This window comes from Daucus carota, chromosome 2 (assembly GCF_001625215.2).
Source record: "Daucus carota subsp. sativus chromosome 2, DH1 v3.0, whole genome shotgun sequence".
NCBI lineage: Eukaryota > Viridiplantae > Streptophyta > Magnoliopsida > Apiales > Apiaceae > Daucus > Daucus carota.
Window position 1 is genome coordinate 41129239 of NC_030382.2, and position 23687 is coordinate 41152925.

General features: G+C 34.0%; 3 protein-coding genes across 11 annotated transcripts; 1 reads left to right on the plus strand and 2 right to left on the minus strand.

Annotated features, from left to right (window-relative positions):
- Positions 1 to 67: 67 nt before the first annotated feature.
- On the minus strand, positions 68 to 8577 carry LOC108208889 (disease resistance protein RPV1-like). Of its 6 annotated transcripts, none has more exons than XM_064087559.1 (7): positions 8438 to 8577; positions 5910 to 5959; positions 4120 to 4657; positions 2927 to 4040; positions 2556 to 2843; positions 706 to 2474; positions 68 to 388 (listed from the first exon to the last, which is right to left on the minus strand). In XM_064087559.1, the coding sequence occupies exons 2-7, from the start codon at positions 5938 to 5940 to the stop codon at positions 265 to 267; spliced, it is 3864 nt and encodes a 1287-aa protein (XP_063943629.1). In that variant the 5' UTR covers positions 5941 to 5959; positions 8438 to 8577; the 3' UTR covers positions 68 to 264. The 6 variants fall into 6 exon arrangements, with proteins under 6 accessions (XP_063943629.1, XP_063943628.1, XP_017234964.2 ...); XM_064087558.1 differs by lacking the exon at positions 8438 to 8577 and adding an exon at positions 6162 to 6303; XM_017379475.2 differs by lacking the exon at positions 8438 to 8577 and adding an exon at positions 6162 to 6300 and having other exon boundaries at positions 5910 to 6018.
- LOC108208890 (putative pentatricopeptide repeat-containing protein At5g43820) lies at positions 6027 to 8490 on the minus strand. The gene has a single exon (XM_017379476.2). The coding sequence runs from the start codon at positions 8488 to 8490 to the stop codon at positions 6829 to 6831; it is 1662 nt and encodes a 553-aa protein (XP_017234965.1). The 3' UTR covers positions 6027 to 6828.
- A 6003-nt stretch (positions 8578 to 14580) lies between the features above and the next one.
- On the plus strand, positions 14581 to 21761 carry LOC108209898 (amino acid transporter AVT1C-like). 4 transcript variants are annotated; one of them, XM_064087560.1, is made up of 13 exons: positions 14581 to 14740; positions 15471 to 15657; positions 16523 to 16845; positions 17028 to 17242; positions 17692 to 17715; positions 18086 to 18266; positions 18781 to 19000; positions 19330 to 19465; positions 19840 to 19859; positions 20181 to 20326; positions 20743 to 20786; positions 20875 to 20952; positions 21388 to 21761. In XM_064087560.1, the coding sequence occupies exons 2-13, from the start codon at positions 15485 to 15487 to the stop codon at positions 21481 to 21483; spliced, it is 1656 nt and encodes a 551-aa protein (XP_063943630.1). In that variant the 5' UTR covers positions 14581 to 14740; positions 15471 to 15484; the 3' UTR covers positions 21484 to 21761. The 4 variants fall into 4 exon arrangements, with proteins under 4 accessions (XP_063943630.1, XP_017236593.1, XP_063943631.1 ...); XM_017381104.2 differs by having other exon boundaries at positions 20890 to 20952; XM_064087561.1 differs by having other exon boundaries at positions 14731 to 14801.
- The last annotated feature ends 1926 nt before the right edge of the window (positions 21762 to 23687 follow it).

A 23687-nucleotide genomic window follows, 5' to 3' on the forward strand; every position in this document is an offset into this window, starting at 1 on the left:
TCTATGAGTTCACTCATTCCTTGAGTAATAATTTTGTTGCATATTCTAAATATTGAAGTCTATGATGTACAACTTAAAAGGGTAGATTGATTCTTGTCCTTGTTATAAATTATGCACACTTCGAATATTTAAATAGCAACACAGACGATTCCAACTATATTACTGAATAATAATAGTGTTTACCAGAAGAAATAAAACAATATAAGAGTCCAATCGTCTCCACAGTGCAGGAACAGCAGAGTCTCGTCAAACATTTGAGATGATTTAAAGGTGTGTTATTGTCTGAACTAAAGACTCCATATTTCGGGTCTCCCCTCTTGTCCAATTCAACAGCACAGGTGGTTCATGTAGCCTCCTTGCAGTTCTACAGTAGATCAACCTGCATTTGCTGTAAATTGAATTCTGTGTCACCATCTCTGAGTTGATCTGGTGCTATTACCATATATGAAACTTCTCTGTAACTTACCTCTAAACTAAACTAATCTGTTAGAAAAGTATTTCTTTTTTACCTATAGTTTAATCTGATTAATTAATAACATTTAGCAAGATCTTCTTAACAATATTGGAATAGGCAATATGTGTTAATTATTTACTTAGATATATAATTGGTCAATTAGCAATTAGTAATTCAGAACATCTTACTCAATAAAAAATTCAAACAGTAAAGAAACATTATAAGACTTTGATTATTCGAGATTAACCAACCTGTTCCGTAAGGCAAATGTCTTAAGAGCTGAGTTGCAACCTCCCAGATAAACTGTTCTGATGGAAATAAGTTCCTTTAAGCCTTGAAGCTCGGTCAAAAGACTACACTCTGCAAGGTCCAATATCTCCAACTTTGTCAAGCTGGATAAATCTGGTAATCTTTCCATAGACGTGCAACCTTCAGTGCATATCCATTTTAAATTGAGGGGGAGTTTTTGAATGAACAACAGGGAACAACAATCTACAAGTTCAAGATTTTTCAATGCTGTCAAGTCACAAATAGTGTCTGGGAGAGTTTTGAGCCTGTAGTTATTACTCAATTTCAGCTCAACAAGCTTAGTGAGACATCCTAATGAATTTGGTAACACAGGGACAGTTAGATTCTCCGCAATAAGCTCTTTCAGGGAGTCGAGGTTTCCCAATTCCATAGGCAATTCTTCCAGACCAATGCACCCATTAATATCAAGAACTTCCAATTCCCTTAAGTTACAAATGGTGTCTGGAAGAATTTCAAGGTTCCTATTACCACTTAATCTCAGCACGACAAGGTTACTAAGACATCCAATTGAAACTGGTAATATTGAAACAGCTAGTCCCTCCGCATTGAGCTCCTTCAGAGATTTAAGGTTCCCCAACTCTGTAGGCAACGTTTCCAGACTGCTGCACTGTCTGATATTTAGCTTTTCAAGTGCTCGCAAGTTGCAAATGGTGTCTGGGAGAGACTCAAGTCTATGATTTTCACTTAGGTCAAGTTCAACAAGCTTAGTAAGACTCCCGACTGAATTTGGTAACCTTGAAACTCTTAGCTCACGTGCCTTGAACACTTTTAGGGATTTGATGTTCCCTAGTTCTATTGGCAATTCTCTCAGACTATTGCATTGAGCAATGTATAGAAATTCCAATGCCCTTAAGTTGCAAATGGTCTCCGGTAGAGTTACAAGTTTTCCGTTGGTACATCCCAGCACGACAAGCTTACTTAGATGTCCGACTGATTCTGGTAATTCTGAGATAGCTACTCCGCTCATATTCAGTTCTTTAAGGGATCTGATGTTCCCTAATTCTGTAGGCAATGCTTCTAAACTCCGGCAAGAATTTATACTTAAAACTTTCAATGCTCTCAAGTTGCAAATTGTGTCCGGAAGGGTTAAAAGCTTAGTGCCACCTAAATTCAGTGCAACAAGCTTACTAAGACATCCAACCGAATCGGGTAACTTAAAAACACTTGTTACCTCCAGATTGAGCTCTTCTAGGGATTCCATGTCCCCCAGTTCTGTAGGCAATGCTTCCAGCCTTGTGCAACACCCAATATTTAGCCATTTCAGTGCTCTCAAGTTGCAAATGGTGTTCGGAAGAGTTTTCACATGATAGTTGTGAGATAAGTCCAACTTGACAAGCTTATGTAAACATCCCATTGAATTTGGTAACTCCAAAACAGCTAGTTCTCCCGCATCGAGTACTTTTAGGGATTCAATGTTCCCCAAATTTATAGGCAATGCTTCCATCCTACTGCACTTACTAATAATTAGGACTTCCAATGCTCGCAAGTTGCATATACTGTCTGGAAGACTTCTTAAATTGCTACAATACTTCAAATTTAAGGTAATAAGCCTTTGTAAACTCCCAATTGATGTGTGGACCTTCTCCAATTTTTCACAGCGCTCAAGATTCAAAGTTTCAAGGAAAGGTAATTTGGTGAAGTCTGGACCTGTGATTAGATCCGAAGAATAGGACATGTTTAGAGTCTTCAAATTTTCGAAAACCTGCGAAACCTGTAAAGTGCAATGAAACCAAATCAGGAAAAAATGTACAACTTGTCATATTCGCGAAAATGAGATACCCACTGTACATACCATGTTTAGCTCCCACATTGTTCTTATTTTGCTATGAGTCAGCTCAAGGATAACAAGCTTTTGCGGGTCAAAGTCAGAAGGTAAACACATTAACGGACATCGATCCCAACAGAACCACCTCAAATCTTCAAGTGTGTGTTTAAAGCTTCCTGTGAGATTTACACCTTTAAGGTAGAGAAATCTTAATTTGCTCATCCTTCTAAATGTTTCCATAGCAATTGATTCTCCTCTGAATGGATCTTCATACTCAAAGTAGTAGCATATGATACCTTCAATCGCTTCTGTTCCCTAACAGATGTATGATTAAGAATAAAAGTTAAAACCAGTCTTTTATATTAATCAAAGACAGAGATAAAGGAAGAGACAGTTACCGTGTGGTTGTTCAACACATCGTGTATATCTTTTAATATCCACAATCTACTATGCTTTCCAGGCTCGTCAGGAGAGGTATTATGCGCAATTTCCCTTCCCATATCCCGCAACAGGTCATGCATCCTTAACTCAGCACTCTGATTGACCGTAAGTAAACATCTTTTCTGCAGAATATTAATAGAATGTTCTGCGTATGAATAATAAGTTTCCAATATTTCTACCACCTTCGTTTTCTTCTTTCCAATAAAAAAACAAGCAATGTCAAGGAACATGTTCTTTAGCATACGATCCTCCAATTCCAAGGCACTTAAACTTATCAAAAGTTTCTGTTGGATACTGCTGTCTGGATCCCTCTGCAGCTTCTTGATGTAAGATTTCCATCCTACCTCGGATTGTGTAGACAAATATGATCCAAAAACCTCCAGAGCTAAGGGTAGTCCACCAGCAAGACGTAAAATGTCTTCAGATAGTTCCATTAAAGTGTTGTTTGGTTTAACACTTTCGAATGCATATTGAGTAAATAGTGCCAGTGACTCAGCATCATCCAACTCCTTCAAAAGGTATCGATATCTAGGCTCAACTTTAATTTTATCCAGTGTCTCTTCATCCCTTGTAGTTAAAATGACTACACTCCCAGAAGCAAATGCCCCTACCAAGGATTCATATTGTTTACGGTCATATATATCATCAATAAGAACTAGTACTTTCGCTGAACAGGTTCTCTCTCTTATGAACTTAGTTCCTTCTTCAACATTGTCAACCTCAATCCTTTTCTTACTTTTAAGAACGTCGTTAAGAAGTTTCTGTTGTAAAGATTCCAGGCCTCTGAATGCCGCAGAAACCTCCCTAACATTTGCTAGGAAGCAGCTGCCCGTAAAGCTTCCTCCTAGCAGAAGTCGATTAAAAAGAGCTTTGGCAAGAGTAGTTTTACCCACTCCACCCATACCATATATACCAATCTTAGTGACATTTTCCGTGTCACTGCTCAACAATGTCCTAATCTCTTCTACACGAGAATCTAAGCCAACCGGATATTTTGCAACATCCAAAACCTTGGGATTTATGTTGAGTAGAATTTCATTTACAATTTCATTGATGATATATGCTTCACTCCTGCAAAGCAACATATAAATTTCACTAAAAAGAGGCAAGCAAAACGCTCAAGGATCTGCTATATAAAGCGTTAGATGACCTTTTTGAAGATATTTCTTTTCCCGAAAAGCTGGCAACAGTTGAAAGTGCAAGGCGCCATTTATCCATTTTCTCCACTTTAGCTGCATAACGGATTCTACGATTTTCCGTAGCCTTTCTGAAACAGCCAATTTTAGAACGGGATTTATGTTTTCTGAACGCTTTTTTGTAACTCCCGGTTTGATACCGTACAACAGATGGTTCGATGTTGTAAAACACAACAATGACCAATCTGTTCATTGCTTGGTAACAATTGCAGATTTCGACAAGCTCATCAAGGCACCAACTTGAAGAAGCATAATTTTCTGACAGGACAACAATGTAAATCTTCGATTCCTGAATCGCTTCCAGCAATGCGTCTGAGATTATCTCTCCTGTACGTAGCTCAGGATCATCCATAAATACTCGAATTCCATGACAATCAAGGGCATTATATAGATGATCGGTGAATGTATATCGTGTATCTGTACCCCGGAAGCTTAAAAAAACATCCCAGCTAGAAGGTGGGGCTGAAGCAGAAGAATGGGGAGTTGGAGAAGCTAAAGACATCGAATATGAAACAGAAGAAGATGGAGTCTGAGAACTTGTAGAAGCCATTAATTGGGTCGACTGATTCAACAACTATGATACTCCCTCTGTCCCATTTGATTCTATACGTTTCGACACGCATTTCAATGCTCTTATAAAATATAGTTCCGTAACTTATTTTTGAGATTTTTTTTTTCTGTATAAAAATATAACATCCAAACTTTAATTCAGAAAAGAAAAATTTTAAAAATAAATTACACAACTACATTTTGCAGGAGCATTAAAGTCCGTGCCGCGTCCCCGTCCCCCAATGTATACAACTCAGAGGGACGGAGGGAGTACATCTTATAAGACCTTAAAACAACTGGTACAATCGATAAGAAGAGATTAGGGAAGACTTTTTGAATAAAAATATCTAAATATAATATCACGATATTTTGAACCCAGCTCACTCACCACGAATATCTTATTATTATCATCCTGATAGATAACTCAACGATAATAAAAAATTGGTATGGATTGAAAGAAAACCAAAAATGCATGGAATTTTCTTGATAAGTTTCGGTGCATGAGTTGGTGGCCATCAGATTTCAAAGACTTAATTTTAAATTCATACTGTACTACATTATTGTCGGCCGCCTGTGTGGACTATTATAGATCCAGGTTCACATGAGCCTGAGGCTATATAAGCCTGAAAAGTCCACTAACATGGACCATTTAACTGAACTTCTCGGCAAGCCGAGATGTCTTGCTTGTTTGCTTACAATTAATTACTGTATGTTTTATGTTTGTACACAATTAACTTCGAAGATATGTACTTATTACAAGTTAGACACTGACTTATTTCTACCATTTGTGTAAAAGATAAATTAGATAAGTCAATTTATGACTTATAAGCCAGAAATTGGAAATCCTAACTTTTTTTGGTGACTTATTTTTATTTTTGAAATTTAATTTTACAAAAATATATAGGACCACTTTAAAAGATAATTTATAATATTTTATTATTATATTAATAATTTTTATATACGATAACGATAAGTTGTAAATATTAAAAAAATTATCCAGATACATAAATTAAGGAGGAGGAGTTTTCAACGATATGAGAGAAAACATTCAAAATTGGTGTGTCAGATTTACTAATTTACATAAACTGCAGGTAATTGTTCTCTGCTTAAAAATGGATTAATGAAACCAGCAAACCAAACATGTGTCCGTGTACCTTGTTTAAATAAAGTATCTCTGTCAAAAAATACTCCATACCTATGGCTTCAACACTGAATCTGGTCATCATAGATCACCTTACTCTGAAACTACATAGACATACAGCAAGAAACACCAAAAAATTCAGCACCAAGAGCCAAGCAATTGCCTGAGAAGTGACAATGTGTTAACTGTTTTCATATGAAGAAAAGATTGGCCAGAGTGTGAATACAAGTATACAATTTTAATACTTTAATATAAGGATAAGATCACCAAGAAGAATAATGTGTTGCATTTACAATGTTTACCCACCCGAGCAACTTCAAATCCTCTGCAAAACACTGCTGCAAAAGAGACAGGAGTGGTAAAAGTTCCGAAAGCCACCCTTACTCATGCCACTGTTTCCTTGCATTCTCATTTTGTTGAGCAACCCTCAGGGAGAGCTTATATGCAGCCTCTACTTTGTTTGAAGTCAACATCTTATAGTTTAATCTTCTACAAACAAGTCTGCGTGGACAAAAACCTTTACACAAACTTTCCTCCATGACTAGGATGGCATTTGAAAGCTGTCCATTGTTGCAGAGTCCAATTATAAGATGCTGGTGAGCTTTAACATATGAAGAGTATCCACTTTCTTGCATCTCATTCCATATACTCCTTTAACATTATACCACATTAGCTAAATTTAGTAAGTCGTGCCAGTAACAACTTGTAAGCACTCAATATTATGCTACAACCAGCTTTTCTAGCTTCCTTAGCATATGCAACAGTAATCCCCCTTTGCATGCTCATTGAAATAGAACCGACATTTAAAAAATCTCCAGCCAAACAACTGAGGAAAAAGCTACCTAAACAAAAGTTTCTGCAGCAGTCATGCCATCCCATTTATGCCTCACTTGGGGGCTGTTTACCTGTCCACCTGGGCAACATTAAGTCCGCTGCAAAACACTAGTGCAAAAGAGACAGAAGAGGTAAAAGCTCAGAAATGCCACCCTTTATCACGCCAATTTCTTCTAGCATTCTCCTTTTGTCGAGCAACCTTGATCTTCATAAATAGCCTATATGCAGTCTCTACTTTATTTGAAGTCAACAGTTTATTATACAATCTGCTACAAACAAGTCTTCTTGGACAAAAACCTTTACGCAAACATTCCTCCATGACTAGAACAGCATTTTCAAGCTGTCCGTTGTTGCAAAGTCCAATTATAATATGCTGGTAAACTTCCACATCAGAATAGTATCTGCTTTCTTGCATCTCATCCCATATATTCAGCATCATACCACATTTGCCAAATCTAGCAAGTCGCATCAGTAACAGCTTGTAAGCACTCAAAGATATGATACAACCAGCTTTTCTAGCTTTCTTATAAATCATCAACATTGCATGAGGAGGGCCATAGCTACATAGAAGTTCAATAAATGAAGTTACGGTCCCTGTGTTGGGAATTATTCCACGACCAATCATCTCATCAAACATTTCAATAGCATCCGATACTCTTCGGGCCTTAAGAAAGCCATAAATTATTCTAACATACGTATCCATATTTGGATCACATTTTACCCTCAACATACGCTCGTAATATCTCAAACATCCATCACAATCTCCGATCTGCAAAAAATTAAACATCATTGCATTATATACACAAATATCAGCAACACAACCATCCTTCTCTAAATTCTCAAATATCTCAACAGCTTCATCCATCCTACCAGCCCTCCCCAAACACTCAATCAAATAACTATGAGTACAACTATCCGGCTCAAATCCATCACCAACCATCGCCTCCAACCACTTCTCAAACTCACCAACATTCCCACATCTCGCCCATCCACTCATCACTATATTATAAGTCACCACACTAAACTCCACCTTCCCCTTCATCTTCTTCACCAACAAACACGCACTACACAAATACGACCTCTTACACAAACAACCTAAAACCACATTCAATGCCTCCGTGTCACGTTTCCATCCAAACTCATCCAAACACAAGAACATCTTAATCGCTCTCGACACTTGCTTCCCTTTCACAAAACTATCCATAACAACAAACAACGTCTCGTAATTTGGAATCACGCCTCTCAATCTCATCTCACTCAACATCTCCATCACATGATCAAAACACTTCCGTCTCCCTAATGCCTTAACAATCACATTATAAACATCAATCCTCTCACCTATCTCGTCTCGATTTCTCGCCCACTCGAAAAACCTAACCATGGCCTCGCCGCTTAAACAACCTCGATTCACGACTTTCGCAACTAACTCACTACTTAATTCCACATCAACATTATCTAACGCCTGTTCAATTGCGGCTTTGCCTTTAAGTTTCTGTAAAAACACGCCTCTTAATTTCTCCTCAGGTAACAAAAAATCATCTACTGACCTACAATTCACAGTAACTTCTGTATTCGCAGTAAATTCAGCTTGAATGTGATTGTTTTTGTGACGAATTGGTAGTAAATTTGATAATTCGTTTAATATTTTAGTTTCGTTGACGTTAATTTGTGTTTTATCAGAGAATTCGCCGGCGGCGTAATTTAACGGTGAAGTTAGAGTTGAAAAGTGGAGTTTGTGGAGAGTGTACCTGGAGGGGTGGAGTCGCGTGAGGAATGTTCTGGCGCGGGTGTAAGTCGCCATTGATAATGAGCTGGGAGCTTCACTGTCATGGAGCTGGGCTCAAAGTTGGACAAAGTTAACGGTTATTTGATTGGGCCTGGTTGGGACAATATGCTCGATTGAAATTAAACACCTTCAGGCATTGACAAAGACAAGCACTTCTGGTATGGGCTTTATTTATCCTAAGCATATCATTCAGAAAAATAGTCCTCCTGCTAGCCCGGTTTTGACTTTCAACAATTAAATTGACCAACTTTTGACTAGATTTTATATATAGTATGTAGTTGGGTTTTTTAGAAATTATATCATTATAAAATACATACAATCTATTTTAAATATAATTTTTAATTTTTTAAAATGATAAAAGAATTGCTCGTAATCTTTTGTTAAAAATTGGTCAATTTGACCAATAAAAATCAATAATAGACCACTAAAAAGGGACAGGGTAATTTGTTTACAATGTCAATAATCTCATACTCCCTCCGTCCCATGATACAAGTATCTTCAGGAAGATTTTTTTTTCCCATAATACTTGTCTACTTTTAGTTTTCAATGCAAATATATTGATAGTATTCCAAAATTACCCTTCCTGAACAATTAATGAGAGTTGAATAAGAATTTACATTCATGCATTTATTAGGGTACAAATGAGAAAATATTATCTAATTATTATTTTCTTAATATGTATAATTTTTTCAAGAGAGACTTGTATTATGAAATAGAGCGAGTATATTTATTCTTCGGAAATTGTGTTATACTCCTCCTTTCTTAATTAGTATATTAAGACATACAACAAATAATTTCATAAATACTATTTGAATTTCATAATATTTGTTAATAACTTTTGTCCAGGAGAGGTTTCACTTATACACTCGACATGATGTGAAGTCAATATACTTATATAAAGGAGAAGCGAGGGGCGTTTAGGTGGCGCCTCTCACATCGCTCCGTTCTATTTTTTTAATTTTCTGGAATTTTTGGATGAAAAATACTAAAAATTAGAACTACTTTTTTTAGTTTCGGATATATTAGAAGTAAGTTTCAGAATCTGATTTTGTTTCAGATTATTTATGGAATATAGTAGCTTGAAAATTTTAATTTGATTTTATTTCCATATAATCTGATTTTGTTTCAGATTATTTATGGAATATAGTAGCTTGAAAGTTTTAATTTGATTTTGTTTCTATATAAAGGAGGAGCGAGGGGCGTGTAGGTGGCGCCTCTCACATCGCTCCGTTTTATTTTTCTAATTTTCTGAAATTTTCAGATGAAAAATATCAAAAATTAGAACTGTCTTTTTTAGTTTCGGATATATTAGAAGCAAGTTTCAGAATCTGATTTTGTTTCAGATTATTTATGGAATATAGCAGCTTGAAAGTTTTAATCTGATTTTGTTTCATATTATTTAATTATGGGAAAGAGTAGCACACAAGTCTCTCTACACCTATAAATACCCTTATAGGTTGTAGGGTTTTATTATTTATGGAATATAGTAGCTTGAAAGTTTTAATTTGATTTTATTTCCATATAATCTGATTTTGTTTCAGATTATTTATGGAATATAGTAGCTTGAAAGTTTTAATTTGATTTTGTTTCTATATAAAGGAGGAGCGAGGGGCGTGTAGGTGACGCCTCTCACATCGCTCCGTTTTATTTTTCTAATTTTCTGAAATTTTCAGATGAAAAATATCAAAAATTAGAACTGTCTTTTTTAGTTTCGGATATATTAGAAGCAAGTTTCAGAATCTGATTTTGTTTCAGATTATTTATGGAATATAGCAGCTTGAAAGTTTTAATCTGATTTTGTTTCATATTATTTAATTATGGGAAAGAGTAGCACACAAGTCTTTCTACACCTATAAATACCCTTATAGGTTGTAGGGTTTTGGATCATCTTAACACAACCTTCTCTCTCAGTATCACAACTATAGCTCTCTCTGGTGATAGTTCTATTGCTCAATTTCTAACTCGGTGTTGCCGTTCTTCTGGTGAAGGCTGTTTATACAGTATTAAAAAAAATAAAAGTTGTTGTAAGCAAAGGTAATTATAGACCACTATGTGGGAGTCGACAAATCCAAACACGGTAGAAGAATATAGTCTTGACATGATATTGATGGATGATATCAATAAATTAACTATTAGTGATGTATGTTTGTTGGTTATTCTTTTATAAAATTTGTTTTGTTCATCGGACATGTTTGTTGTTAATTTTTATATGATTTACTTTGTACACAAGAAAATATTATTCATGCATTATCTGTTTGCTCCGTTCAAACAACTTTTAAGTGAAGACTGTTTATACAGTATTAAAATAAAGGTTGTTGCAAGTGAGGGTAGTTATAGACCGTTATCGCACGAATTTAAGTCAGATGTTTTTGTGCACAATCAATCCAAAAAAATTGGAGGAATGTGACAATGTAAGAACATGATACCTTTTAAAAAAAAACACAAATAAAATTAAGATTTGTCGTGCTTTAAATTGTTAATTACGTGTAGAAATTTATTTTCATATTTTCAACATGAATTATAGTCTAATTTTGCAATTTTATATATTAGTATTGGCATTACATTAAGATTTTTATAATATAAAATTTATTTTATCCTAAAAATTTAATTTTTAATCATTAATATATTTTTTATATACAGCCACAAAATTATTGCATTCTACAAATATTAATATTAGATAGTTGATATAATTTTTATAGGCCGCCGCAACGCGCGTTGTTTATAAATGATTAGTTTTATTATTTAAATATATGACAATTTTGACGGTTAGGTATCTCTCGAGATTTAAGATCCAAAGATTCCGTCCAACAGCTTATTATAGCTTGAAGTTGGAGAAGTATCTTCTAAACTCAATTTCTTTAGTTGCACACGTCATGAAGTCGGAATTTATATTAATATTTTTCTCCTAATGTTTCATTACATCATTCCGCTACTACATCCAATGCATACTCGACACATAGCAGATGATTTTAATTCGAAAGCGAAGAGTTCTCCAGCTCCACTAGAGAGTAGTTTATCTATTGATATAGTGGCATTGAATATTTGTATGGTTGGAATCTAGAGAAGAAAAATGAATCTGAATCTGAAGCATGCTGGAATTGGTAATAATATATTCCTTGGACTGTCGAATGTGATGTACACCTCAAGCGCAACACAGACGCCTTTGGAAACACGTGATCTTGGATACAGTCCATAGAATCCACTCAGAATTGGATAGACATCAACAACACCGTGGAGCTCAGAACCAGGACTTCTAATTGAATAATCAGAGCTAACGCTCAACTTATAGCAAATTCTGCCCAAGCCAGAAATAATTGTTTCTGAGATGGAAAAATCAAATGTTCTACGAAGATTACTATAAGGATAGTTTGGAAACATGCATTTCATTCGAAATGATAGATTTCAAATGACAGGATTTGAGTTGTCAATTTCAAATTTTCAAGTTTATACTAACATTTGAATATGTGAATTTCAAATGAAATTCAAATTCTCAAACAAATTATTTGATCAAATCCAGTATTTCAAATGAAATCATGATTCCCAAACAGGTCATAAATGAAGCAAAGCCACTTTACTTTGAATTATGAGGTCGTCTGGTTTAATTTTAAAAATTTATTGGGAGAAGTTACTTGCTAGAGAATTAAGTCATAATTTATGGAATGAATTTATCGGTAATAACTTATTCATTATTCCTATAGTGGGCATGGAAACTAATAATAATGCATAAATTAACAAAAATGGGAGATAAAAAATAAATGAATAAAGAATTGGAATATTTAATATATAAATGAGTATGAAAGAAAACATCCTTAAAATAGAATCTTAAACTTAGAACCACACAAAATCCTAAATTTTATATAAATTTTTAGAATTTGATATAGAATCTAAATCTAAATAGATATTTTTACATCTTTGTTTGTATTTAAAAATAATTTTAAAATATAATAAATAAACACGACATTTTGAACCCTAATTAATATCACAAGGTTTTAAGGATTCTTAGGATGTGGGTTCCATGAGCCTCATGCTACATGTAAAGTACTACACAGAATAACTTTTTATTTTTTCCTAGGGAAGGAACACAACAATTAAATAAAATTTAAAGAAGACAAAAATTAATAAAATCTATTTATTTCCCATATACAAAACACGGACTATATTAATAAATAGTTACTCTCTCCGTCCTCATGAGTTGCCTACACAGAATATATGACACGCATTTTAATGCTTCTCTAAAGTATAGTTCTGTAATTTGGTTTTAAGATTATTTTTTTAAAATAACATAAATATTGAATTTTTATTCAGGAAAAAAATCTTAAAACAAGTTATAAAACTATACGTTATAAAGGTATTAAAGTGCATGCTAAATAATGAATGTATAAAATTAAATGAGACGGAAAGAGTAGTTATTCTCATATTCAGCTATGTGTTTTAAAATGTATGTCACAAAACAATTATGTTGTATCGAATTTTTTGTATAACCGAACCATTGAAATCCATTAGACAGGGTTTGAAGTTTCATCTTCGAATAAATATACTGAGATCTTCCGAACATGAATACAAATTCAAATATAAATTTAAATTGTGTAATACTTGATTCCGGTCACTAGAAAAGGATTACTCCCTCTGGTTCTTTTTACATTTCCCGTTTGAAATGTCGGAACTGTTCATGACATGAGACAAATTACTAATTTATGTATAATCTATAGGATCAAATATAGTCATGGGTGATCTCGTTGGATTCGTATTTATGAGTATTTTAATACAATGAAATTTTTATATTTAAGACTAACACGAAATTAAAGATATGAATGATTAAAAGTGTGCATTGGCAAACGTGAAAAGGACAAACGAGAAAAGTATTAAGAGACGGAGGGAGTAGTATTTTGTCGCGCAACGGCTACACAATCTTGGCTTCACTTGGCGCCGTGGCCACAAACCACGCGCAGCCACATACTCACCCTCACAATAGTGACAAGTTGAAGTCTATTTATATTATTCAAATTTGTGTGACGCTTCAGCACTTCCACGAGGTTAGTAACATTTTGGTGACAGCTTTCTCAAATATAAAATTGCAGGAGCGCTTGAGATTAAAAAGATGATGATGAAACTTTTATCCTCATGTAATGTGTTTAAGGACACGCCGATAACTTTAGTGAGACCATCTTAGCATCTATTTAATCGTACCTTTAAAATATTGTTGGTATTCGATTTACCAAAGCAAGGTGTTTAATCTATATTTTTATATTTCATAAAAAATCAAAAATACATGTCGAATTCTTGGTTCCAAACGTATATATAATTTGACGCAGTAATAACAAAAAGAATTGGTGCAGCTTATTATTGGCAACAACAATTAAATTTCAAATTTCACCGCAGCAAAGCCACGATACCTTTTCGAATAGAACAATCCACACTTCCACAGTTATGTGGGGTTATTACAATATTAAAATGGACATCAACGGTTGTTAAACGTTAACTCGCTATTATTGAGTAATTTACAACAATATTTCAGAAAAGAAAATATCTTTTTGTACGGATACACAGTATACACAACTAAATTATTTGATAGATCTGTTATTTTTGGTTTTTACCTTCAATACTTCGTTATAACACAAATGCACGTATCATTTACATGGTTGATAATTTATAAAAACATCAAACATGTCAACAAAACTCTCATAGTTCATCATTTGTAACATGGAACATGAACTACTAATTCTTGTCTAGCATTGTTAGGTCTCCCGAGTAAATTTCACAAATGTTTATGTGACATGATAATTTTAATTTGAGGACACATATGTATACGAGTGAGGTCCCATATTATTATTAAGAAATTTATCATTTCTATATTGACAACTGAGCATTTGGTTAAATTTTAAAAAAAGTTGGAATATCTAACATTTGGTTAAAAAAAACGCTATATATAGTTCTTTTCGAAATTAGAAACAATGAATTATCATGTATTAATAAATGATATTTGGGATATTTTTTTCGATTTTATTATTTTGAACTTTACGTGTGTTTTGTGACATATAAGCTTTCTCGAATAATTTAACTTAGGAACATACAAGCTTACACAGCTGCAAAAATCAAGAGAATAAAACATTTCCCATATGGAATATTATACACTCCGACAATTATACCAACATATATACTTGAGTGCAGAGTGAGTGACAGTCTGATTGATATCTCTATCTGGTCTTGGCTTGCTGTCCCTCTTTAATTATACACATTCACTCACTTCTTGACTCTGAAGCAACAGGTCAGTTCACTCTCTTCTCTCTCTACTCAATCACAGATTTACATACCATGTTCATGAAAAGGTTGCAGTCTTTACATTTTTGTAATCTTTGTTAAGTCTTTTACTTCTGTCTAGATGTTTATTTATTTATTTTGCCAAGTAGTTTGATGTTTATTGTTATAACTTATAAAACATAACTCAAGTTGTTTTGGTATGTATGATGGTTCATGGTTATATGTCACACAAGTTATGATAATTGTATGATTTATCTTTTAATTGCTGTGATGTGTCTCAACACTTTTGATTTGTGCCTTTTTTTGGATCTGACCCATGACCTTTTTAGCCAGCTTTCTTGTTTTAGTTTGGTCCATATGTATGATTTTTTCATATAAAACAGAATTGAAAAAGCTCAAATTGATGTGTTTGTGTGCTGTGTAGCTTGTGAGCATGGATAAATTCTGCATACTTGTGGTCTTGCCATTTTTGCATGCAAGTATTTTATGTATCTGTATTATTGTGTACATGTGAACTATAGTTATGCAGTGCTTGATTTTCGATAACTCCCATCAGGTGAAAGTTGAGGTTCTATATAAACCAGCTCTATTTTCTGATTGATTAATATCCCTGAAAGGTTGATTGGATTAATTTTCATCCATATTAAATAATGGCGATTATTTCTTGCTTAAAGGACTCTTTTTTTGGTCAAGTTGATGTTTGACTAAGGGGAAAATTTTGGATGAATTTTGATTAGGGTGTTTTGAAAAGATGAAGAATTCAGTATCAGATTCATATTTGTCTATTGAAAGTGAAGAGAATGATGAGAATGTGTATGATAAAGGCGAGGATTCAGATGATTCGGATTCTTCAAACTATTCCTACAACAACGAGCACAACAGCAGGCCCGCTTCTGTGTCCAGTGCATGGCCTCAAAGTTACAGGTTATTAAGTTTCCCTTATGTTGATCATATACTTTTCTTTATCCATTGAAGTCACTATTAACTTAATTTTATGTTCCGCCATGTTTAATTTCTCCCTGAAATGCTAATGGGATTTAGACTCTCTTGCTCAGTAATATCTCCGAAAGTGAAATTTGGCGCAATTTGGATATTGATAATCTGCTCTCCGTTTTGATTTTGTGTAAGAACGTATAAGTCGAGGTATCAAACTCCCACAAGTATTAAACAGATATTCAATTAATAATATATCAATAACTGTAGTGTATTTAATCGTGGGTCGTGATAATCAATTAAATGCATGCCAATTGTGGACAGAGTCCTCAACCATTAACTTTTCAAGTCTGGCTTTGATGTGCACAGGAACTTAGCTAGACCAAATGGATAGTATTAGTTTTCAGGAGTCACACAGCATATGCCATATGAACCATAGTCAACAAACTATTTTAGTACATCTACTCAAGAGCAATTCCCTGTAACCATTCATAAGCAGGAATGCTTAATTAATAAAATTGTGTCTGCGTTTATTTTCATGTTATATCTGAGTTTAATACGAATATATACTTTTTGTCATGTTTTTTGAAGACTAGTGAATCTTATTTGTTCAGAATTACTACCAGCACCAAATATTTCCTCTTCAGCTATCCTTGTTCACAAAATTTGTGATACACATATTTGAATTAATTTGACGACATGAAATAAGAAAGTAGTTTTACTATATAGTTTGCTATATTCTTCAACATAAAACTATATAGGTTGTACAAGAAATCCTCCATGCTAGTTTTACCTTTTATGTCGATCCATGCACTGTATGCTTTTTAACAAATATTTTTCTCTCAAAACTTTCCAGGCAATCAATTGATATGAGTGTTCCATCTCCGAGCCTCAACTTTTTGGGGACACCTGTATTGTCACGATTAAGCAATTCTTTCCTTTCATCCTCTCTTACAAAAAGAAAAACTCCTGAAATAATACAGTCAACAGCTAAACCTCTGTTGCAAGAAGCATCAGATGAGCAACAGCCTCAACTTAGACGTAGTTCACATTCTCTTCTTCCTCCTATAACAGAAAGAAAACATGCAAAGAAGGTAACTTCTGATCAGAAATATTCCAAGGTCTCGCATGAAATTCCAGTTGCTCGGAAGAGTTCATATGGCCAGGCTGTACTAAATGGTACTTTTTTTCAAAAATGCTGATTTTTGGTATTGGTGTTTTCGGCTAGAAGCATGTAAAATAAAATTGTGATGGATACCTTAACTAGTAGATGTTAATCCACTTTTGCACTTCAAGGATTGGATTAGTTAATTTTATTTCTAGATTCCTAGAAAATTTGAATTTTCGTATGTTGTATGCAGGCATGAATGTTTTATGTGGAGTAGGACTCCTCTCTACTCCTTACGCAGTCAAGGAAGGTGGATGGTCTAGTCTTTCATTACTGTTTATGTTTGGAATTTTATCTTTCTACACGGGGATACTCTTACGTCACTGCTTAGACAGTCAACCTGGTCTAGAGACATACCCCGACATCGGTCAAGCTGCCTTTGGCACTACAGGCCGCATTGTTATCTCCGTAGGTTCTTTTAATTTACAGTCACTTCAAAAATCTGCCGAAATTTGATGGTCAACTTCCTTTTTTCCTTTTTTGTGTGATAAATATTTAGCAATTATATAATCAAGCCATAAACTATTGAAAATCATAGAAAATGGGCTATATAATACTCAATGCAAGTAAATTGATGCTTTACTTTTTCCCTAATGCCAACTCTCCATGTGATATGTTCGATAATCAGCATCACTATTTTATTTCTGCAGCATCTATGATGTTATACACTTTCTCGTATTTGTAGAGAGGAGTGCTGATTGTTAAATTTGGCCATTAATTTCAGAAATCTTCTTCGTTCTATCACTGATGTCATAAGATTACTAACATACTGTATCTAAACTTTTTTCTGCCTTCCTTTAGAAAGATATATGACACTCAGGTTCCTAATATTCTTTTGGTTTTTTCTCTGAATGCAGATCATCTTGTACGTGGAGTTATATGTAAGTATACTTGCTTTATACAGCTTAAATATTCAATTATTATGATCTTATTGTCTTCTCCGAACCTGATTTTGTAATTTTAGTGCAAACTAGTCTGAGGGTCTTCAACTAAATTGAGATTTACAAGTCCCCCTCCCCAGTTTTATTGCTACCGTAATTCCCATGTAAAAACAGCATCGCAAAAAATTTATTATGATTTCATTGTTTTGCTATATGACTGTTAATGTTACTTAAGCTTAGTACATGTCATTTGTCTAAGTATAAATCCGACTCTATTTCCTTGCGGGCTTTGTAGACAGGTATTTCCTTGAAACCTTGATGTTTCTTTCAGACATTGTACTGAGGTCATTTCTGATGTCTTTCTTTGCAGGCCAGTTGTGTTGAATATATAATCTTGGAGAGTGATAATTTGTCATCTCTGTTTCCGAATGCAAACCTAAGTTTGGCAGGTTTTGACTTAAATTCACGATATCTGTTTGCAATAATAACTGCCCTTACGGTTCTTCCTACAGTTTGGCTCAAAGACCTGAGCATTTTAAGTTACTTCTCAGGTAGGTACTTCTTTTTACACATTGTAGTTTTTGAGGTTTACCATGTGTTCGTTATGAACTTTACGTCTTTATTAGCCATGCATCTTGCCGTTTCCAATAGATATAAATATAGCGAAATTCTTCTTTAAAGTATTAAGCTATAATCATCCAAAAAAATTCAGAATCTTCGTAGGTATTTAGTAATTTGCTCCCAGATTTTGAGTTATGAAATCACAATGTTTGCTGATAAGAAATATAGTAGTTTCAATATGTAACCCCCCAAATCCTGTTCTGCAATGCAAATATTATTATGCAAGAAAACAATCTTGCCAGAAAAGGCGAATTTTTTGTCCTTCGTAGAAAAAAGCAATTGGATAATTTAGGCATTCTCTTCCTGAGGGATTTGGCTCAAACAAATGTGACTTCTATTGAGTTGCATGTTTATTGTTGCAAAGGCAGATTCACGCAGAGTGCTGACTAGTTGATCCAGGTTTTTCTTACATATAGTTATATTCTGCTTCCCATTTTTTCTCAGCCGGTGGAGTCATTGCATCAATATTGGTGGTTGTTTGTCTATTCTGGGTTGGATTGGTGGATGATGTTGGTTTTCATGGAAAAGGGACAACATTAAACTTCGCTACTCTTCCTGTCGCCCTAGGTCTCTATGGTTTTTGCTATTCAGGACACGCAGTCTTTCCAAATATCTATACTTCAATGGAAAACCGGAGCCAGTTTCCCCTTGTCCTCTTTACTAGGTGAAATTCTGATGCACTATCTTTACATTCAGCAAAATATTAGGATTTAAAGATTTGTTTATCAGCTACCAGTTTAAGCACCAATATCACACTATAAGGTTCAAAACAATTGTAGTTTTACCAAATTAACAAGTAACAGCGGAACTATTTTGTTTTAGCAAGTTGGCCTACTAATATTGTGGTCCAGTTCTCAATGTATTTAAATATACTACTTGAGAGTTTTGGGCAGCAGGCATTCCTACATCTAGAACTTCAAAACATGAGAACAGACTTCATATCGCATTCTTCCAAGTTTTGCTTTATAAGAACTAACGATTGTTTGAATGCAGTTTTGCTTTGTGTACGGTGTTGTATGCTGGAGTTGCAGTATTCGGATACTTAATGTTTGGGGAAGAGACAGAGTCACAATTTACCCTTAATATGCCTAACCATTTGGTTGCCTCCAAAATTGCTATATGGACAACGGTAATGCAACTAGAAATTATAACTTGCACAGTGGTTTTGTATTTTCTGGCTGCGACTCGCATTTTTCAGAAGTCTTTCCTCATATTTCAAAGTAGATTTGTCTACCATAAAAATAAGTTGGGAAGAGGATTGCATAGATGCACTTAATCATAAAAAAATTGGTGTTTTCGCTCTTGCCTAGTTATGCACCTTGTGTATTCTGCTCTCAAGATGTTAATTTTTTATTTTTTTTTAACTCGAAATTTTCAGAGTGGGAAATGGGCGATCCTATAGTAGTAGTCATAACTTATAATCAACTTATTGCATATCTCACAATGTCTGAAATCTATTTTGCGGCTTTGAAAAACATTTTTGTCTTTGTTTTACTTTTGCAGGTGGTCAATCCATTGACGAAATATCCTTTTCTATAAAAAAAATTTCTTGTATATCATAATATAATATAGTCTGGGGGTAATAATACAGAACATGCTACGACTTCTAGCTAGTTTACCATCTGCGCTCTGCAGCAGTGGCTCTGTCTGTTGCAGTAGACAGTCATACAGTAGAAACTGAGAATGCGTTATATGAACATTATAAATAAACGGACAGGGGATAAATTGATGGCAGCAATTTGTTACTCAGTTCCTAGAATAACAATTATACCCTCTTTTGCAAGTATATTTTCTATTGCAGCTCTTTGTAAAACTATGATGCTGTTATCTTTAACAAGAAGAACATATGCATTAATTATGTCTCCGGTGGCTATGAGTCTGGAAGAGCTGATACCATCAGACAATCTCCAATTTCACATCTACTCGATTCTGATAAGAACGGCATTGGTGCTTTCGACTTTATTTGTGGGTCTCAGTGTCCCCTTTTTCGGTAAGCCACGTGCATTGTTTATACGTTTGTGGTCTAACATCTTCAGTTTTTCAACATATTTCTGCATCAGTATTCAGCGTTCTAGACTATTAGCCGATGGCCTTGCTATAATAAATCCCCATACCATTAATCTAACCACATATATTTTGTTTGCATCCTGATTATAAATCACTAAAGACACAGATACATTTACGTTTTCAATTTAATATATATATATTCACACGTAAATCAGAATAAACTTGTTTCATGTAAAATTAAGCTACTAGAATTTCACAAGTGTGCTACTGTCAGTTTTAAAATACCATATTCTGTGTATTTATTGGCAGCATTCGAGAATTGGATAATGCATTCCTAATCTCCTTCAATTTCATAAACAATCAATTTGAAACTAGTGTGTTCCAATTTCCATTCTACAGGGCTGGTGATGTCATTGATTGGATCTTTATTAACGATGCTAGTGGTAATTTATCTTCTTTGTTCATAAACACTGACTTGATTTTCCTTCGATTACTCTTTGCTATTTGAATATAGATTATCGTTATTAATAGAGAGGTGTTTTTCAGACACTCATACTCCCCTGTGCTTGCTTTTTGAGCATATTCAGAGCAAAAGTTACTCCCTTACAGGTACCAACATATATGTGGCTTCGTTTCCGCTTCTTCTGTAATTTATTGGCATAATATCAACGTCTAATTTTTCATGGAATGTTTTGAAATCCGGTTTACTTATAAAGGATAAAAAATAATTTCACTTGGCTTTATAGCCTAGCCGATACCTCGTTTTCTTGATAACAAGAAGTCAAGAACTGAGGTGGATATATACCTTCTTTTCTATAACAAGAGGCTGAAGGTTCAAGGCCGCATGTGTGATCATTTTGCCTCATTTCTAGACGATATTTCACGATCAATATTATTGGCTGAATCCAGTGAAACCATTTCATACTCCACTGGCTCTGCTAACCTCTGTATTTAGAAAATGCGAGAGTGCATCTTATCGTCTAAATTGTAATTATATAACTCATTTCGCCAACATATGGATCTAATTTCTTGTTTCCATTGCAGGGCTTTCTGTGTCTGCTGATTATCACGGTAGGCACAGTATCATCAGTTTTTGGAAGCTACTCAGCGATATTCCAGATTATCCAGCAGTTTGTGTGAATTCAATTTTATTGTTGGACAAGTTATTGGCAGTTTCACAGTGCATATAATCTCAAATTCACCAAAATTAAGATATTATTTTACAGTGTTTGCTTTATACATCATGTTGTAGTCATTGGTAGGGACTGCCTGGGTCTTATTTAGGATTTTGGAAAGTAAATAAAAAGGTTCCGGCTCCGGTAATGGATTGTTGCAGGCTTGCAGATAATTTGTTGTGATTTGTGAACAATGTTAAGGACCCAAATAAAAATTATCAAAGGCGAAGCTTGTTTTTACAATCTTAGAGCATCTCCAAGGGTGTTATGTATATTTATTAGCTATAATATGATATATGAATAATCATCTAAAATTATAGCTAAAAAATCCTAGATTCACTCCAATGGTGTTATGTATAATTATATCATCTAAAATCTAAAATTATACATAATATCTTTAGAGATTTTGCAAATGTAGCAACCCTATTTTTAGTTATCTATATTTTTTTGCTAAGGATTAATGATTGGAGTGCTTAACTTTTTACATAATATCTAAATAGTGCCACTGGATGCCAACTAGATAGCATGTAGATAATTTAGCTAATGATTTTAGTCCCTTGGAGATGCTGACCTCCGCTCTATTTCATATTTTAGAAAATGTAAATTATTTTTATATGTTTATTCTGTGATTGATAAGAAGCCAACTTTGAGCCGTTATTTATTTTCACTTTTCAAGGCAAGTTCGACACAAAGATTCAAATTTATTTAAAAATTCCACTCTAGAAGAGTGTGTTTTGATAGCCATTTGTATAAATTTAAATAAACTCAAAATAATTATTTTATGATTTAAACCTCCTGAGTTAAGTTCTATGGAGACCACTTTTTTTGGAGACCGTGGAGACCACTTATGTTCTGCAAGTAAATTATTGTATAAAAATATTGCAAAACTCATAATTTTGCAAAACAGGTTGTACAAAGATCCTTATATCATTTAAAATCTTGAATATTATGTATGTTTTGCATGTTGAATATTACAAAATGTTTTGTCCTGCGGAATATGTTTAGTTTGTAGAACATTTGTTCAATTTGCAGAACATACACATTCTACTTATTAAACATAGATGTTCTTCAATAATTTTGATGAATTCGTGATATTTGTAGTACATACTTCACAAAATAATGTGTTTTGATTTGCAAAATTATGAGTTTTGCAATGTTTTTATACAATATTTTACTTACAGAACATAATGGTCTCCACGGTCTCCAAAAAAAGTGGTCTCCATATAACTTTTCTCTAAAACTCCTTACCATAGTAAGTTTAACAGTGAAAAATTGTAGTTAACATATGTTTGCAAAATTCAGTGTTATAGATAAACTGACTTATAAGTGTATAATGATAAAAAAAAAAAAAAAGGTAAATAAACTTTCTTTTATGGACAATATTATTTAAATAAGCTATCTTTCATACATTCTGCCATAAACCAACTTCCGTCCTCTCGCTTATCAAGCGTAATAACCACCCGCATTTGTTATGAGGGATGATCAGGGTGTGTTCCTTTACGCAAGATGCTACAACAAATCTGACGCTTGGTCCCTGAGAGAAGTTATGGGAATGAAGGAAGCTTTGTTATGGGTGATTTCTCGATGTTTGAACCACTGTATTATTGAGACTGATTCGCAAATCCTTATTGATGCATGTAATGGTGGTCCAGGGGAGTCGTATTTTGGTACAATTGTTCGTGATTGTATCTACTTGTTAAAGCACATAAATCCAGTGTGTGTTAGATTTATTTATCGTTCTGCGAATAGTGTGACGCATGAAATAGCAAAAACTGCCTATTCTGTGTCAGAAACCCTCCTGTGTATATTAAGTATGTACTAGACAAAGAAATGATTTGATGAATGCAAGTACTAATCTATTAAAAAAAAAAAACACCCGCATTTGTTCAATTAAAACTGAGTATCAAGATTACAGGACGACAAATTTCTTTTTTCAGATTTTTTTTTACACAGTGTAGGTAATTGTTTTTCGAATTCGGGTTCTCGTCAATTTGATATCCAATTCGAATTTTTCTTGAAAGGTGTAAGGAAGGAATTGAATGGAATAATATCTATTCATACAGCAGACTTAGGCCATCTCTAACAGTGGAACAAGTTTTTGGCTTAAATTTTGGTCGAAATTTAGACTGAACCATCTTTCCATTCCAACAGTTTGGTCTAAATTTTGGT

Bases quoted from the DNA above. Each gene is read 5' to 3' on its own strand.
- LOC108209898 (XM_064087560.1), top strand. From the start codon at position 15,485: ATGAAGAATTCAGTATCAGATTCATATTTGTCTATTGAAAGTGAAGAG. The intron at 17,716-18,085 runs GTAAGTATACTT...CTTTCTTTGCAG, and splicing joins TCTTGTACGTGGAGTTATAT to GCCAGTTGTGTTGAATATAT. The intron at 20,953-21,387 runs GTACCAACATAT...TTTCCATTGCAG, and splicing joins CAAAAGTTACTCCCTTACAG to GGCTTTCTGTGTCTGCTGAT.
- LOC108208889 (XM_064087556.1), bottom strand. From the start codon at position 4,715: ATGGCTTCTACAAGTTCTCAGACTCCATCTTCTTCTGTTTCATATTCG. The intron at 4,041-4,119 runs GTCATCTAACGC...GTTGCTTTGCAG, and splicing joins AAAGAAATATCTTCAAAAAG to GAGTGAAGCATATATCATCA. The intron at 389-705 runs GTTGGTTAATCT...TTCAATTTACAG, and splicing joins ACATTTGCCTTACGGAACAG to CAAATGCAGGTTGATCTACT.
- LOC108208890 (XM_017379476.2), bottom strand. From the start codon at position 8,490: ATGGCGACTTACACCCGCGCCAGAACATTCCTCACGCGACTCCACCCC.